The sequence below is a fragment of the Bubalus kerabau genome, chromosome 4 (genome assembly GCF_029407905.1).
Source record: "Bubalus kerabau isolate K-KA32 ecotype Philippines breed swamp buffalo chromosome 4, PCC_UOA_SB_1v2, whole genome shotgun sequence".
Taxonomy (NCBI): Eukaryota; Metazoa; Chordata; class Mammalia; order Artiodactyla; family Bovidae; genus Bubalus; species Bubalus kerabau.
The window spans coordinates 151,900,775-151,917,458 of record NC_073627.1 but is presented as its reverse complement, the minus strand read 5'-3'; the positions used below and the strand labels follow the sequence as shown (position 1 = coordinate 151,917,458).

General features: G+C 52.3%; 1 protein-coding gene and 1 pseudogene across 7 annotated transcripts in view; one reads left to right on the top strand and one right to left on the bottom strand.

Annotated features, from left to right (window-relative positions):
- WNK2 (WNK lysine deficient protein kinase 2) overlaps positions 1-2,795 on the bottom strand; it is a 142,535-nt gene extending 139,740 nt beyond the window's left edge. For all 7 annotated transcript variants that reach the window (XM_055579077.1, XM_055579076.1, XM_055579078.1 and 4 more), the window contains exons 1-2: positions 2,562-2,795; positions 1,317-1,990 (exon numbers count right to left, since the gene is read on the bottom strand). In XM_055579077.1, the coding sequence (XP_055435052.1) occupies positions 1,317-1,988 (672 nt within the window). In that variant the 5' untranslated portion in view covers positions 1,989-1,990; positions 2,562-2,795. The remainder of the gene's footprint in view (positions 1-1,316; positions 1,991-2,561) is intronic.
- Positions 2,796-14,006: 11,211 nt separating this feature from the next.
- On the top strand, positions 14,007-16,065 carry LOC129651005 (RNA transcription, translation and transport factor protein-like; annotated as a pseudogene).
- Positions 16,066-16,684: the final 619 nt, after the last annotated feature.

Sequence of the window (16,684 nt, the reverse complement as noted above, 5' to 3'; positions counted from 1 at the left end):
AGTCCTTTTTCCTCTCCCATCTTCCCCCTCGGGGTCCCCTCTCTCCTGTGTGTTCACACACAGCAGTGATGCCCAGCTCACGACTGTGCCATCCCCCGGCACACCATCCCAAGGGCCCCAGACCAAAGACCACTGAGGCCAGCCCTCAGCAGGGCTCAGAATCTGCAGCCATGAGGGAAAGGGTCTCAATAGAACACCACTGGCTTCACCATGAAAAATCTGTATTTCCACAGAAGAACCAAGGAGCTGTGGGGAAGGGTAGGCTCCAGAGCTCTTTGTGTCAGGAGAAAGGCTGAGGACAGGTGGACACTGGACACATTAGCCAGCTCCACACACACACACACACACACACGCACAGGCCACCCTGCAGGGGCCCAGAGGACAAAGCAACCAAATCCCATTTCTGAGCCAAAAAGGAAAGCTGCCTGCAGTGTGGCAGGCAGCCTGCGTCAGGACTGGCAGGCCCAGCTATTATAACTTTACAGGGTGCTGAGGTAGGCTTACACCCGGACGGCCAGCTCTCGCATAGGCCAGCCCAGTGCCTGACAGCTGTTCCCCCAAACAAGGGAGGGCCCATAAACACCCACTGTGACAGGCGCTGCCCGAGCTTCCAGGACTGGCCCAGGGCAGCTTGAGTTACCATTTATATAATCTTCTAGGGCTGGGGCTGACACAGCCAACAGGAGGGCAAGGTTATGAAAAATGCATGTCCAGAGCCTTTATATCCACAAAAACAAAAACCAAACCAAACCCCACCTGCATTTTGCATGACTTGACTTTAGGACTTCTCACACATCCATGTGGTGAACTAACTAGTGACAACGCCGCCAGGTTTTGTCCCCCAGGCCTCACTGCAAACAGACCCCAGGTCAAAGGAAGCCCCTCAGATATCCCCAACTAGGCCATCTACACTCTGCAAGATACAGCAAGGTGTTCATGTAAGAGCAGCTGAGAGTCCCCCAAACCACCCTGTGACCACCTGGACACAGGGCTCTGAAGCCCCCCCAGCAAGTCAGCAAAGCCACTGTCTGTGTCAGTACAGCCCAGGAGAGCAGCACTAACACACACTGCAAGACACGCCCTCCAAGTGCCCACTCTTCATCATGGGCTCACATCGTGCCGCAGTCACACACCACACACTGGGAGGTCCGACCTCCATCACCCAAACCTTCGCCACACAGACCGCCCGCACAACCACCCACCCACACAGAGGGTGGCAGACAGACGGCCGCCGCCAGGGTTGGCTTAAGCCAGGCATGGCGCCATGCCGGAACTGCACTCACCCACCAGCCACCTGCGGCCAGCGCATCCCTCACCTGCAGCTCGCACCAGGCTACCTCCACCCAGGTCTCCGTATCCAGCCCTTTATAGACCGTCTTGAAAGAGCCGCGGCCAAGCTCAATGTCAAACTTGAGGAACCGGCCATCCAGGGAGGTGGCCACAGCCTTCAGGTCGTCCTCGTCGTCTTCCTCCTCCTCGGGCTCCTCCCGGCGTGCGCGCCCGAGCTCCGGCCTGGCCTCGGGAGCCCCCGCGTCCTCCTTCCTCGTGGCCGCTATCTCCTCACGGGGACCGCCGTCGGGGGCGGGCACCGGAACTGGCGCGGGGTCCGGGCAGGGTTCCTGCGCTCCCGCCGGCTCCAGGCCGGGGTCGGCAAGGTTGCTCGGCGGCGCAGCAGGCGCGGCAGGCAATGGGGCGGCCGGGCGACCTCGGGCGCGCTCGGCAATGAGGCGGCGCGTCTTGCATAGCAGCAGCACCCTGCGCTGCAGCGGCTGCGGGGGCTGCGCGCCCGGCGCCTCGGCAGCCTCCAGGCCCGGCGGCTCCTCCTGATCAGACTCCACCACGCTGCGCCGCAGGAAGCGCTGGGGCCCCGGCCGCGCCGCCCGCACCCGCGGCACTGCCGCGGGCTCCGCCATGCCCGCGGGACCCGCACCGCGCCCGGCCTCCATCAGTGCGCCCGGGGCGTTTCGGCGGCCGCCATCGTCGTCCATCTCTGCGGGCAAGGACACACAGGGCCGTGTGAGTGACGGCCTCGCCGCACCTGCCCGGGCCGCGGGATGAAACAGCACCGCCCCGGAGTCCGCACCCTGCCCTCCCTGGCCGCGGAGGGACCTGCCGAGCTGTCCGTGGGGAGTGGCTGCAGACCCGACCCGGAGGCCGGGTTGGGTGGGAGGGGGCCGTGCCCTGCTCAGGCCTGGGCCGCGGAGAAGCCCTGCAGGGCTGTCTCACGAGGGACCGGGGAAGGCTGCAGGAGGGGACCGGGAGGCCAAGGAGAGCACACCTGTGCCCTGCCCAACCGCGGGGAAAGGGGCCTATTGGGATGTCCCTGGGAGGTGGAGACGGTGAAGACGGGACCGGGAGGCCGCGGCTGGGGGAATGGGGGGCCCGTGCCCTGCTCAACCCTGGGCCGGGGAGGGGTGAAGGAGATTGGGGAAGAAGGAGGTACTGGCCAGGCGGCGGCTCCACAAAGGACGCGGCCCGGGGCGCAGGAGGGGCGCGCGGGGAGGGGGCTGCGGCGACGCGGCGCGCACACAAAGGCAGCGGGCGGGGGGCTCTGCACTCACAGGGCGAACGGGCGCCGTCCATGCCCGCGGCCCGGCAGCAGGGGCGGGCGAGACCGCTCTTAGGGCCGGGATCCGCGCTCGGTCTGGGTAGCTCGGGTCCGTGCTCCAGGCCCGGGTCACCCTCTGCACCAGGGCGCGACGCTACTCCCTCTGGCCGGCCCGCGCCGGGGCCGCGCTCCCGCGTGCTGCTCCGGCTCCGCGCGGCTGCGCTCCGGCACGGGATCCGACCCGGCGCGCGAGGAGGGCGGGGCATTCGGCTGCCCGCCCCCGGCCGGCGCGGCGGGGCGGGGCCTGGCACGCCCACCTGTCCTCGGGCGCGCGCGGCCACCTGCAGGCCAGCCCCGGGGCCGCGCAGGCCCGCTGCGGCCCTCTTGTTCCCCCTCCAGGGGGCGCTGCTGGCCTCTGAGGATCTTTGGAATGCCCCACCAGACTGCTGGCCGCGAATGGTCTGTTATCCCCCCTGCAGAAATGGCTTGACCATCCTAGTCTGTCCGCCTTTTGGAAAGGCTTTCGATTTCATCAAGATTCAGTCAGTCCAGGAAGACATCCTGAATTACAAGCCTATCCGTTTCAAGCTTGTCCATGACGGACGAGCCTAGGCCTATCAACGGATGAAGCTAAGCATGTTCCAGACAGACGCATGCAAGTCAGTCTGGCTTCCTCCGTGCACCCTAGGACATGCTGGTGGCATGTGGGCATCATGCCTGCCTGGTGATGGAGGAGATGACAGACAATTCATGTAATCGCTGGCAGACCGCTGCCCACCCACACCTGGCAGATGTACATAATATGGCAGCAAGTATCCCCACACATCGAAGCGGCAACCTAAATGCTGGGGGATCGAAGAGAACCTGTCCCTGACCGAGTGCCCTGTGCTTGCTTTCTGCTACCTTAGGGGTACTTTGGGGCGGCCCTGCTTGCCTGACTCTCGTGACAGGGAGTTCACTCTCTCTGCTGACCCATGACCCATGAGTATACAGCTAAGCAGCTAGTGGACAGGCTGCAGTTTGCTCATCCATGACATGAACATAATGGTTAATGCACAGCTGGTGTTCAACAAATGCTTACAGAAGCAGGGAGGAATGGAGACAAGACCTACCCTCTGCCTCTGCTCCAACCAGTTCCCTGCACAGCCCACTGATAGGAAGGTCAGGGTCTGGGCTTGCCCCCAGGGAGCCCAGTCAACAGGTACTTTTGAGGGTGGGCCTGCCTTTAAGTGGGCTCAAACAGCCTGGGGTCAGTCCAGTGGTCAGACCCAGTGCAGCCAGGCCACTTCCCTGAGTGCCCCCTACAGGCTACTGCATGGGGAGGTGGTCCCTCACTTGAAGACTATGTGGGGTCCACCCCAGGCACAGGTGAAATAGTGGAGAGCCAGGTCCCGTAAAGGGGATGGAGCAAAAGGGGGGACTGTGTCAGGAGAGCAGAGTTGGGGTGATGGGGGCAGGGCAAACTTCTCAGGGACTGAAGGAAGTTTGCTGGGACAGGGAGATGGAGTCGGGGCATATGGGACTCCCAAGCTTGAGCTCCGAGGCTCTGGAGCCTCCGGCAACTGAGGGCAAATGGTGGGGCACCTGGTGCTCTGGCTCCTTGGGGAAGTCTCCCCATCCAGTGGGGGCCGAGCAGTTCTATAACGCATTGTTTTCTTCTTTTATAATGATATAACATTTCTTTTACTACCAAATTTGAAAATATGTGTTGATTTTTTTAAATAACAACTTTATTAGGATATAATTTAGTTACCATGAAATTCACTCTTTTAGAGTGTACAAGTCAGTGATTTTTACTATATTCACAGAGTTGTGTGACCATCACCACTGTCTAATTACAGAACATTTTTATCACTTCCAAAAGAAACTCATGCCCATTAGCAGTCACTCCACATTACCCCTCTCTCAGTCCCAGGCTAGCAGTGATCTACTTTCTATCTCTATAGATTTGTTAATTCATAACATCATATATGAGCTTTCCTAGTGGCTCAGTGGTAAAGAATCTGCCTGCCAATGCCAGAGATGCAAGTTCCGTCCCTGGATCAGGAAGATCCCTTGGAGACAGAAATGGCAACCCACTGCAGTATTCTTGCCTGGAAGATCCCATGAAGAGAGGAACCTGATGGGCTACAGTCCATGGGGCCGCAAAAAAGTCAGACATGACTTAGCAACTAAATAACAGCTCCATCACATAGAAATCGAATCATACGACAATGCTTTGTGACTGGCTTCTTCCATTCAGCATATGCAAATGCAGATGGCACCATTGACTCAATGGACATGAATTTGAGCAAACTCAGGGAGATAGTGAAGGACAGGGAAGCCTCAGTTAAGTTCAGTTCAGTCGCTCAGTCATGTCTGACTCTTTGCGACCCATGGACTGCAGCCCGCCAGGCTTCCCTGTCTATCAACAACTCCAGGAAGGGAAGGGAAGCCTGGTGTACTACTGTTCATGGGGTCACAGAGAGTCGGACACAGCTTGGCAACTAAACAACAACAAGTATGACTTCCACTGCACCACCTGTAGCAGGCACGTCTTGCCATATGCAGCTGTCCACTCAGGAGATGCTCATCAGGCTTGCATCAAATAACTGAATAACGATTCAAACCTTTTTCCCCTATGCAGTGAGTTACTTAAATTTATTTAACTTTACTCAGCTTGGCTCATACCAGATGCTACATTATATATCCTTGTTGGTTCAGTCCAGAGAACATGGCTTTAGCCCTCAGATATCCTGAATGTGCAAGTGTTTGAAATCCTCTCCCTATGACCCTGCTGTGAAGTGAGCCTGCCTCCAGGTGTGGGAGATGCTGTCAGCCCTCAGTCTCCCATCAAGGACCACCCCCAAACTGCACAGCTCAGTTCCTGACCCCAGGCTTTTTTTTTTTTTAATGGATTCAACTTTTAGAAACAGTTTATTTCCATTTTATGGTTAAGAGTCTGAAGAAGAACAGCTAAGACCATTCAATGATCATTCCTACCCATTCAGTGGCCTGAGCTGTGGGAGAGCAGATCAGTCTTAGTGGGAACTACTAGGTGGGCACAGAGGGCACCTGCACACCTTCAGACCAGCCTTCAACCTCAGCAGGAGTTGTGGTAAACTCCGGAGCTGAAGCAGCCCATTCACCCCAACCATCATCCTTGGTCACAGCCTGCCTTTCATTCTCAGTCTCTGATGGAAGCAGATGAAGTGTGGCACAACTTCTGGTTGCACGAAAGAGATGATGCTTGTGTCCACCACCTGAGACCCACTGAATGAGCCCTCTTTTCGTGTCTCAGAGCAGAATTGACTTTGGTTTGTAAAGAAAGAGAGGGTCCGCATGGCTCTAGAGACCTGCATGGATCATGAAATAGGGAAGTGGGCAGAAGAAAACACGGGCTATTTTCCATGTTTTCATCTCTCCTAAAGCCCCAGGAATTTGAACCAGGGGTCTTGAGTAACATTGTTGTTGTTCAGTTGCTAAGTCGTGTTCGGCTTTTTGTGACCCCATGAACTGCAGTGTGCCAGGCTTCCCTGTCCTTCACTATCTCCCCAAGTTTGCTCAAACTCATGTCCATTGAGTCAGTGATGCCATCCAACCATCTCATCTTCTGCTGCCCTCTTCTCCTTTTGCCTTCAATCTTTCCCAGCTTCAGAGTCTTTTCTAATGAGTCAGTTCTTTGCATCAGGTGGCCAAAGTATTAGAGCTTCAGCTTCAGTCCTTCCAATGAATATTCAGGGTTGATTTCCTTTAGAATTGACTGGTTTGATCTCCTTGCAGTCCAAGGGGCTCTCAATAATTTCTTCTCCAGCACCACAGTTTGAAAGCATCAATTCCTCCATGCTCAGTCTTTATGGTCCAACTCTCACATCTGTACTTGACTACTGGAAAAACCATAGCTTTGACTATATGAACCTTTGTTGGCAAAATGATGTCTTTGCTTTTTAATACATTCCCTAGATTTGTCATAGCTTTCCTCCCAAGAAGCAAGCATCTTCTAATCTCATGGCTTCAGTCACCATCCACAGTGATTTTGGAGCCCAAGAAAATAAAGTCTGTCACTGTTTCCATTTTTCCCCGTCTGTTTGCCATGAAGTGATGGGACCAGATGCCATGATCTTAGTTTTTTGAATGTTGAGTTTTAAGCCAGGTTTTTCACTCTTCTTTTCCACTCTCATCAAGAGGCTCTTTACTTCCTCTTCACTTTCTGCCATAGCATGAGTAGAGTACCCAATAGCCATCAAAAATAGGGGTGAGTCACTGAGCCCAGTGGGTGGTGGGGCCTAAAGTAAGTCATGCTGCTCAAATAATGATAATGATGATGATCCCCAGTGCTGAGCTAAGTTTGCAGGAATTCTCTTGTCTTGCCCCACACTGTCCTAGGGGGCCCTGTTATCAGATGGGAAGCACTAGAGAGGCAGAGTCTTGCCTTAGTTTGTTGAATGCAGGCAGTGGACCTGGAGGTGAACCAGATCGCACCTCACTGTGAGCTGCCTCTCAGCCTGAAACTGCTGCCTTCTAGCCTTTTCAGAACTTTGTGGCCAGTCCCTGCCCATAGACTTTTTGCTAGTTCGAGGGGCTGGTCTTTGGCAAGCTGGTACATGCCTCATCACACCAGCTCTCTCGCATCCTCTCTTAACACCTCTGTGCATGTGGCCCCTGGAGCTCTAACTCTGCTGGCTCTTCTGTCTCATGCCCATGATCCATCCCACCTCCAGCTTCACCCCATATAGCACTGGGGCTGGGAATCTGTGCTCCATCTCTCCCAGCCTCCAGTGGCTTCAGAAAGGCATTGTCAGAGGAACTGCTGGCAGCAGCAGATTGAAAGGAGCTCCTGTCCCCATCTACTGAACAGGGGGTATACAGTACTCTCCATCAGACTTCTTTTGGTCCCCAGAGCCGGTCACATGGCTCCACTCCTCTCCTAGGGAGCAGCCAGAGCACAGAAGAGCCCCCTTCCACACTCCCAATCCCCGAGGCTGAGCATCCCCTGATGTGGCCACCCGTCCAAGCTCCACAGCTTCCTTCTGTCCATACTCAGAGTATGCACTGCTGTCTGGGTTTCAGTGGGAGCAGAGTCCCCAGTGTGCTCAATCAGCCTGCCAACACCTGGTATCTCAGCCCTAGGATTGAATGGATGCTCCGCCCAGTCTCAGCCTCAGCTCTCTCCTCAACTCTCAGCTCTTGAGGGATCTGTCTTAATGGGCAGGCTGAGGAGTGAGAGGTGGTGGTTTAGTCACTAAATCATGTCCAACACTTGCAACCCCATGGACTGTAGCCTGCCAGGCTCCACTATCCCTGGGATTTTCCAGGCAAGAATACTGGAATGGATTACCATTTCCTTCTCAGGGGATCTTCCTGACCCAGGGATCAAATTCTGGTCTCCTGCATTGCAGTCAGATTCTTTACTGACTGAGCTGACCCTTCCTCAATTCTAGCTTGACCCCAAGCACATCTGTCTACTGCCCTCTAGGGATGCCAAATCCCAGTTAAGGCCCCAAATTCTGGGTTGTGTTCTATTAGTCCTGATGGCTCGTGCCAGCCCTTGCTTACCATGGCCCCACGGCCTCTCTTATCCTGTTGCCCAAATGGATCCACTGAGCAGGCTAGCACAAGCTTCCTGGAAAGCAATTCATAGTTGGAGCAAGAATGTAAAAAAATGTTTATACCCTTTAAGTCAGTAATTCCCTTTTGGGGAATTTATACAAATGAAGTGACCAGCTATGCAGATAGTGGCGCATAAAGATGTTCACTGAAGGGTTGTTTATAATAAGCATTAGGAATAATGTAAATTTTCAGCAATTGGAAAATGGCTCAGTAAACTGTGTTATTCTGACATAATCAAATATGACGAAGCCATTTAAATGCTCTTGGAGTTTTATAATGAGGCAGGAAGTGATTAGAGATAATTTGAAGTGACAAGGTACTGGAGAAAAACCAGAAGAGAACACACCAAAATGTCAGCAGTAGATGGTTTTGCTTTTGTGTGTTTTTCTGCACTTTGGACAAGAGGCAGCTTCACTTAATGTGTGGCCCATGTCTTTGGAAAAGGGGGCGCACTGATTCAGCAAGTGTCTGGAAGCCTGGATCTGATTCGAATCCTGGCACCATCTGTTGGCCATGAACTGCAACTCACTAATTAATGTCTCTGAACTCCAGTTTCCTGATTAGTCACAGGGTGGTAGCAGCACCCAGTTCCTGGGGTTGTGACAGAATCACTAAATGAATCCCCAGGGGTTCTAGCAGGCCAGTAGGACTGAAACATGGTAGCCATCCTGGACTCTGACCACCTCCTACCTTGCCACCTGTCTCCTTGCTGGTGGGACCTGACACAGAGAAAAATGGCCCCTGATTCAAGAGAGCCATTGAATCCCTACTTCCCCAGGGGGACGTGGAGGTTGGATGTCTTAGCAATTTGCTTAGGACCACAGAGCTAGTGTGGAAAAGGCAATGGCACCCCACTCCAGTACTCTTGCCTGGAAAATCCCATGGATGGAGGGGCCTGGTGGGCTGCAGTCCATGGGGTCGCTAGGAGTCGGACACGACTGAGCAACTTCACTTTCACTTTTCACTTTCATGCATTGGAGAAGGAAATTCTCCAGTGTTCTTGCCTGGAGAATCCCAGGGACGGGAGAGCCCGGTGGGCTGCCATCTATGGGGTTGCACAGAGCCAGACACAACTGAAGCAACTTAACAGCAATAGAGCTAGTGAGGAGGGAGGGCAGACATGTGGGCTCATTTGGACAGAGCAGAGAGAAGGAGCATGGAGAGCCAGGTGCCACAAGGCCTTGGCTGGAGTCCTCACACCAGAGCCAGGCCACCGTCCAGGACAGGTTCTGACAAGTGGCCAAGGTGGGCTATGCCACCATGTTTCACAGGGGTCGCACTCACCCGGAGTTTTCTCTTTACATTCAGTGGGCCCGATCAGCCCCCATGAGCTCTCAGGGGAGACACATAATTCTCCATGTGATGCAAAAGAGGCTTTTTCCACTGGCTGGAAACTTGGCCTACTTGACTTGGGGTTTTCCAGCTGACCCAGTTCAAATTGCAATACCTGCCCCTGGGAATGCCTGTTCATTCAGAATGAAAAGGTGTCCAGGTCATATAATAGATCATCACCAAACACCCGTTGAGCCCTCTAGAGAAGTCTCATCCCACTGAGGCCCCAAATTCTGGCCTTTCTCCTACTAGTCCTGTTGGCGCATGCCAGCCCTTGCTTGCTGTGGATCTACTGCCTCTGTTTCATCCTGCTGCCCAAACAGATTCACTGGTGGCCAGGCCTAGTGCACACTTTGGAAAATGACCGCATCATAAGAGGAGGCACTGCCTGTCTTTCAGCTATGCTTCCTTCTCTGTTGGCTTCACATACGGTCTGACTCTTCCTGGAGGAGCACCCATGCCCACCAGTAGCTCCACATTGACATTTCCAGTGTTTCCCTCCACAGCTCTAGGAAAGCCTTGGAGATGGATGTCTTTAGTGGAGAGGTCACGTGTTCATCCCTGAACCACCCCTGGGGACGGGGCTGGGATGTTCTGACGTGCCAGACTGGGCACATGTCCCCCTTTGGTCCAAAGACTGGATGTGGGAAGAGGGCTTGTTCCAAAATAAGGAGGAAGCATCCCACTTACACCCTGACCTTGACCTTGGGAACGGAGGCATGGCTCCTCTTTGAATGTCTGCACCAACCCCCAGGGAGCCCCATTCATTCTTCTTGTAATTGTGGCTTCAATTTGCTCATCTACTGAATGGCTCACCTCATCAGACCATGGGAGAATGGGAGGGCCCTAAACAACCTGGCACACAGTAGGTGCTCAGTAAACATTAATGCCACCCTCCTAGGCTCAACATGCTGCACACACCTGCCAAGGGAATGCGTCACAACCTCTGAGGCCATTGAGCTGCAACATGTTTTTCTATAAGGTTTCATGTGAACTACACATCCAGGAATGAAGTCACTGATCAATAAACCACAGCAGTGACTCCAATACTTATTGGTCTTAGAGACAGAATTGCCATTTTACAAGGTAACTGGACAGGCACCAACAGCCAGAATCACACTCCACTTCAAATAAAGACCGGAACTATAACTGGCATTAGTAGATACTGCAGGCAGCCTCAGGCCCTGGGGTGGTTTCTACATCAACATCACAGGGACAGACAGGCAGGAGCTGAGCCCTGGACGCCATGGGGTAAGGATGTGGGGTATTGTGTGCTGCATGGGGCTTGACATGGTTCTGGTCTGTCTGTGAGGATGTGAGTGGTGGGAGGGCTAGGGGGCAGGGTGCCTTGGTTCTGAAGCTGAAGGGCAGAGGCCAACACAGACACCAGCAAGAGCAAAGTAGGGCTTTTAACGGAGGAGACACCAGGCTCGAAGAGGAAGGGGGAGCTGCCCAAGAGCACGTGGTGATCAGGCTATAGAACCAGGCCTCCAGGGTCAAAAAAGGCCCTGTCTCTTGCTGAAGGGAGCTTTAAGTGATCATTTATTAGATGTGTGTGTTTGTGTGTGTGTATTGGTTGTGGGGAGGCCTTCCAGACCCAAGAGCAAAAGGGGGCAGGGCAGGGAGGAGAGATCAGAGATTTAAAAAAGAAAGATAACATTGACCAAATTTTTAAATATTAAGAAACAAGATCTAAAGGCAGCCATTCCCTTGAGAAAAAATATTCACAACAGATATAAAGGGCAAGAAGAGTTATCATTAATATACAGAAATTCACATGAGTCAATACGGGTTCAGTATTAGCGGAAAAAAGCCAAATTCCCCAAAGAAAAGAGGATGAAAGTCATGCCAACAAGCACAGAAAGTCTCGGAATGTATAGAACCACAGTTTTGTCTCACCAGGAACTGTCAGAAGGCAAGTAAAACAAACTGGCATCTTCATGTGGAGATTAGCAGTCCTGGTTTAATAATAAGGCCCGGTGCTGGCAGAGGGGAGCAGACAGGCAAGCTGTGAACAAGTAGTCAGTCCCAGCCTTTTAGGAAAGCAGCTTGGAAAAGCCTCACACTTATTTCTTACTCTGATTCACTTTTGGCATCTACCCTGAGGAAAGCAAAGATTTAGACCTAGAGTAGTTTATCTCAGAGTTACTATACATACCAAAAAATTGGAAATGACAAGGTTCCAGGGGGAGGCCTGGGTAACCCTTTGTTGTCCTAAACCAAGGAGTTTGTGATAATTGGTTACTGCAGCAATGTGGACTGATACACTCCACACTGGATTCCTGGCACAAGAAAGCTTGGTGTATTCTGCAAGCTCAAGGAACAATTGTTAAAACAGCCAATAAAGGAATAATCTCAAAGAAAATATACCAGATATCAGCAGTGGTTATTTCTATCTGGGCTTCCCTGGTGACTCACCTGGTAAAGAATCCGTCTGCAATGTGGGAGACCTGGGTTTGATCCCCAGGTTGGGAAGGTCCCCCGGAGAAGAGAACAGCTACCCACTCCAGTATTCTGGCCTGGAGAATTCCCTGGACTCTATAGTCCATGGGGTTGCAAAGGATGGGACACGGCTGAGCGACCTTCACTTTCACTCTTATTTCTATCTGGGTGAATTCCATTTTTTGTTTTCATGCTTTTCTAGTATTTTCAAATGGCAGTCATGGCTGTCCCACAGCTTGTACCACGCACTCACCTGCTTGGCCAACCCTGAACCCGCTGCTCTGTCAGAAGTTCATGCATTCGTAATTGTCACAGATTTTGGCCAACTGTTCTCAGGAGAGGTTGTACCAATTTACACTCCCACCAGTGTTGTCGGCTTGCCCACAGAGCACATTAATTGACTTTTGCATTAGGAGAAATGCTATATCCCCCCAAGGATTTAATTTCCATGTCTCCCGTCACTTGTGAGCTCAGCCTCTGCCCATGGGTTCAAACCAGCTTTCTTTCCTTCGAACTGTCCTCATAGAGGCTGACATCTCCCTGCCCTGCTGACATCCAGACCACCTTCGCTCAGCTTCTGAGTGACTGGTTCCATCTCCTTTGTCAGCCCTAGGCTCAGAAGTCACCTCCACAGAGGGGTGAGGTCCCTGAGGGGCCTATAGCCCTGCCTGATGCGGGGCCACCATTGAAGCATGTGCTTCTCTGCAACAGGCACTCAGGTCGCAGCCCAGAGCCCCTGCTCCTCTGGTCTGGCAGCCCCCTCACCCCAGCAGGGCCTGAGCCAGTTGGTCTGTGCTAACTGACCCATCTCACTCCTCTGGGCTCCCCATGGAGCAAGGCCTTTAACCTCAAGATGAAGGCCCCTATGGTGGCCATCAGAAGTGTGGCTTGGACTCAGATCCAGCCCCTTGGCCACCCTAGGCCACACCAGCCTGCGGGAGAGACACCTAGGCTGGGGGGGTGGGTGCAATAAGCTCATCCCCTGGGCCTTAGTTTCCTATCTGCCAACCAGCAAGGTCACCGTCAGGGTGACAGAGCAGACATCTGCAGTGCTTCCAGTGGGCAGCCTAGGCCCGGGCACAGGAGGAGTGGTCACTGCAGCTCTAGGCAGCTGAGGGTGTGTGCCCTGAGCTCTCCATCCTTCTCCAGATAATGCTGGGTTGGATCAGCATCTCCGTTCCCAGGGCCCACTTTGCCTGTGCCACAGCTGGGGTGGAGGCTGTTGGACTGGTCGATTAGTGCATGCCTGGTTCCTGCCAGCCAGACCCCTGACCCTGGGGTCCCCATGCTTCCCTGCAGCCCATGCCTGATTCTGGTTGTAGAGGCCAGTGTCCCCCATACCACATGGACCAAGGACAGTGGGCAGTGCTAACTGGAGTCCAGGGTGTTCTCAGAGTGGCACTTGGGGAAGGGCCAGCATGACCCAGGGCTGCACAGGGACCTCTGTTCACAAGGCACCAGCATTCATTCACGGGGGCCCGAGGACAGGGTCAGGAGTTTCCCTGGGAGGACCAAGCCTGCAGCCTCACACCCTCATCTTCTTTCACAAGAATGTAACACAAATGGCGTAAGGCCCTGCAGACACAGGTGGAGGCAGCCAGGAGGCTCAGTGGCCTTAAGCAGGTGGTGGTGCCGCTCTCCAGCCTTGGTTTCCCCACTTGCGAGGAGAGGAGGACAGCCAGATGAGTGAATGAACGTGGTAGTCTCTGCTCAAAGGATTGGAGGATGGAAATAAGGGAAGGAGGGAAGAAGGTAGGGATAACTGAGAAGGAGGGAAGGGGGAAGGTGGAATAAAGGAGGGAGGGAAGGGAAGAAAATGAATAGGCAAAAAGACAGGATCACAATCTGCTAAGGATAAACTAGAAAGTTGCCCCCATATGGTCAGCTGGGAAACCCTGGACAGATTTGCTGATCTCTCTGAGCTCTCCTTTGTTGACCTGCAGGATGGAAACCATAATAATAGAGGGGAAGATAGCTTGTCCTGCATCCCCAACACCTGGAGCTCCCAGACCCTACGCTGTTCTGGTACTTTTCTTGGCTCTGCACTTTTAGAAGCACACCATGATGTCCAGCACGCGTTCACGGTCAGCCCGTGATGAACACTCGGCTGCACTGGGTTTCTCAGGGTGGGGAGGTGCTGCCTCTGTCTGACTTCACTCTAACCTCACTGCAGGTGCCAGAGGTAAGATGTCATCACAGGCAACTAGGCAAAATTCTGAAGTCATGACAAGGATATACCTTTTAGCGGTTTCTTCAAAGCTGATAGTAGCTGAAAGTGAAAAGTTGCTCAGTCATGTCCGACTCTGTGACCCCATGGACTGTAGCCCATAGGCTCCTCTGTCCATGGGATTTCCCAGGCAAGAATACTGGAGCGGGTTGTCATCCTCTTCTCCAGGGGATCTTCCCAACCCAGGGATTGAACCAGGGTCTCCTGCACAGGAGGCAGATTCTTTACCATCTGAGCAAATAGGAAGTGAAGTCGCTCAGTCGTGTCCGACTCTTTGAGACCCCATGGACTGTGGCCTACCAGGCTCCTCTGTCCGTGGGATTTTCCAGGCAATAGTACTGGAGTGGATTGCCATTTCTTTCTCCAGGGGATCTTCCCAACCCAGGGATCGAACCCAGGTCTCCCGCGTTGTAAACAGACACTTTACCGTCTGAGCCACCAGGGAAGTCCAATAGGAAAGCCAATTGTAAAACAGCGTTTATTTGTTAGTTAAATAAATTAGTCTACTCTGAGGTACTGTTTGTAACTCTGGAGATCTTTTTTAAACGCATTTGTGTTGTGAATAACACAGAAAATCAACATCGTCTGGTCCAGCCCCCAGCTGGTACAGGAAGCCCCTCCCCAGGACCTGAGGGGTGTCAGCCAGCTCTGCTGGCATCTCTCCAGGATGGGAGCACATGGCCTTCAAGATGCCAGATGGACCACAGACCTGAAGCTCCTGTGCTGTAACTGCCCTGGGACAGCCAAGCAGGGTCCCAGGGACGGTGAATACCCCTATCCCACCAGTACAACCTGGCCCCCAGCTGTGCTTCTGTCTGCCACACTGCAGTTTTCCATCACATCTCCCAACTGTGCCCTAGAGAAGGAATCACAGAATCACACGGTGAAATGAATGAGGATATGAATTTGACAGAAAGCTGAAATTGTCTGGAAACTGCCCCCCTCCCCCTGGGTTGCCTGCCTCCCCGGCCCCCAGGGAACAGGATGGGAGGAGGCCAGAGTTGCAAGGACATGACTTGCAACTCAGCCACTACATTTCACTCTGACCAAGAAAACCTTTTTTAAAAAAATTGAGACATAATTTGCATGCCATAAAAACCCCCCTTTTAAAGTGTACAATTCAGGGATTGTTAGTACATTCACGGACTTAGGCAATTATCATCACTAAATCCAGAACGTTCTCATCATCACAAAAGAAGATCTAGCCCTCCCAGCTGAAGCAGGAAGCATGATGGGCTTTCTCTGCCACAACCTACCTCTTCAACTGAACAGATAAAACAGAATTTAGAAACTCGATGTTTGCCTTGAAGACCAGAAAATCAGACGCTGTAAGACTGAAGACAGAGGTAACCCATGACAGTGACCAACCCAAGTTCTTTGAAAAGTTTCTCAGAGATGTTCACTGTTCTTTCAAGATTCTCGATGGACAAGAAGCAATTGACTGGATTCTTGGTTTAGCTGTTAGACTTGGATATGGAGATAATGCTGAAAAATACAATTACTTGGTAACTGATAATGCAAACAATGCTGACTGTTGCATCAATTAAAAATGCAGAGCCCATGATCAATTTGGCCATAAATAATCCTAATTTTAGGGCTGGTGTCCTGGCCCAGGCTACCTTTCAGAGTCAATCCATGGTGATTACCTGGCAGTGCTTCAAGCAATTAACATTTTGGTCCAGGATCCCTGATATGGCATGCAGTTGCTAATACAAACCCAACAGAAGAGGGCTTGCCTGCTGCTTAAGACAAGCGTATTCTTGGTTTTAACACAGGAGCTGAGGTTCTTAATGAAGCTGCTCAAATTCTGCACTTGGTGCGTACAGAAGAGCTCAGAGAGCTGCAGACAAAAATTAATGCAGCCTCAGTGACTGTTCAGATGATTACTGCTGATCCAAAGACAGACCACAGACTGGGTGGAAGATGAATATTAGAAAGTTCATTTAAAATTAGAATTTTAGCATGGCCCCTACCTAGTACACACTGGCATATATATGGAAGCAAATGCTACATTTTCAATGGAAAACTCCCAGAAATTTGACTATGTTCTGGAAAGTGACCACCGTTGCTTTTTCTTTAATAAAGTTTGGGAAAGAAGAAAACAAAAAATAGATCCTGTACCCAACAGGCAATCAGCCCCCACGCAGGGCCCCCGCACCCCGACAACCATGAATTTGACTCTGAATCTGCCTATTCAGGACATTTCATATGAATAGAATCATAACATATGTGACCTTTTGTGTCTGGCTTCCTGCACTCAGCGTGTTTTCTAGGTTCATTCACATTGTAGCATGCACCACCGCTTCACCCTTCTATAGCTGATTAATAGTCCATTGTTTGAATACACCACATTTTGTTTAATCCATCATCCAATCGTGTACACTTGGGTTGTGTCTGGGTTTTGACCATTATGAACAATCATGTACATGTTTTTGTATTGGCCTTGCTGGATCCTAAGGTAATTCTATGTTCACTGTTTGAGGAACCACCAAACTGTTTTCCACAGTGGCTATATCATTTTGCTTTTCCACTAGCAGGGTATGAGA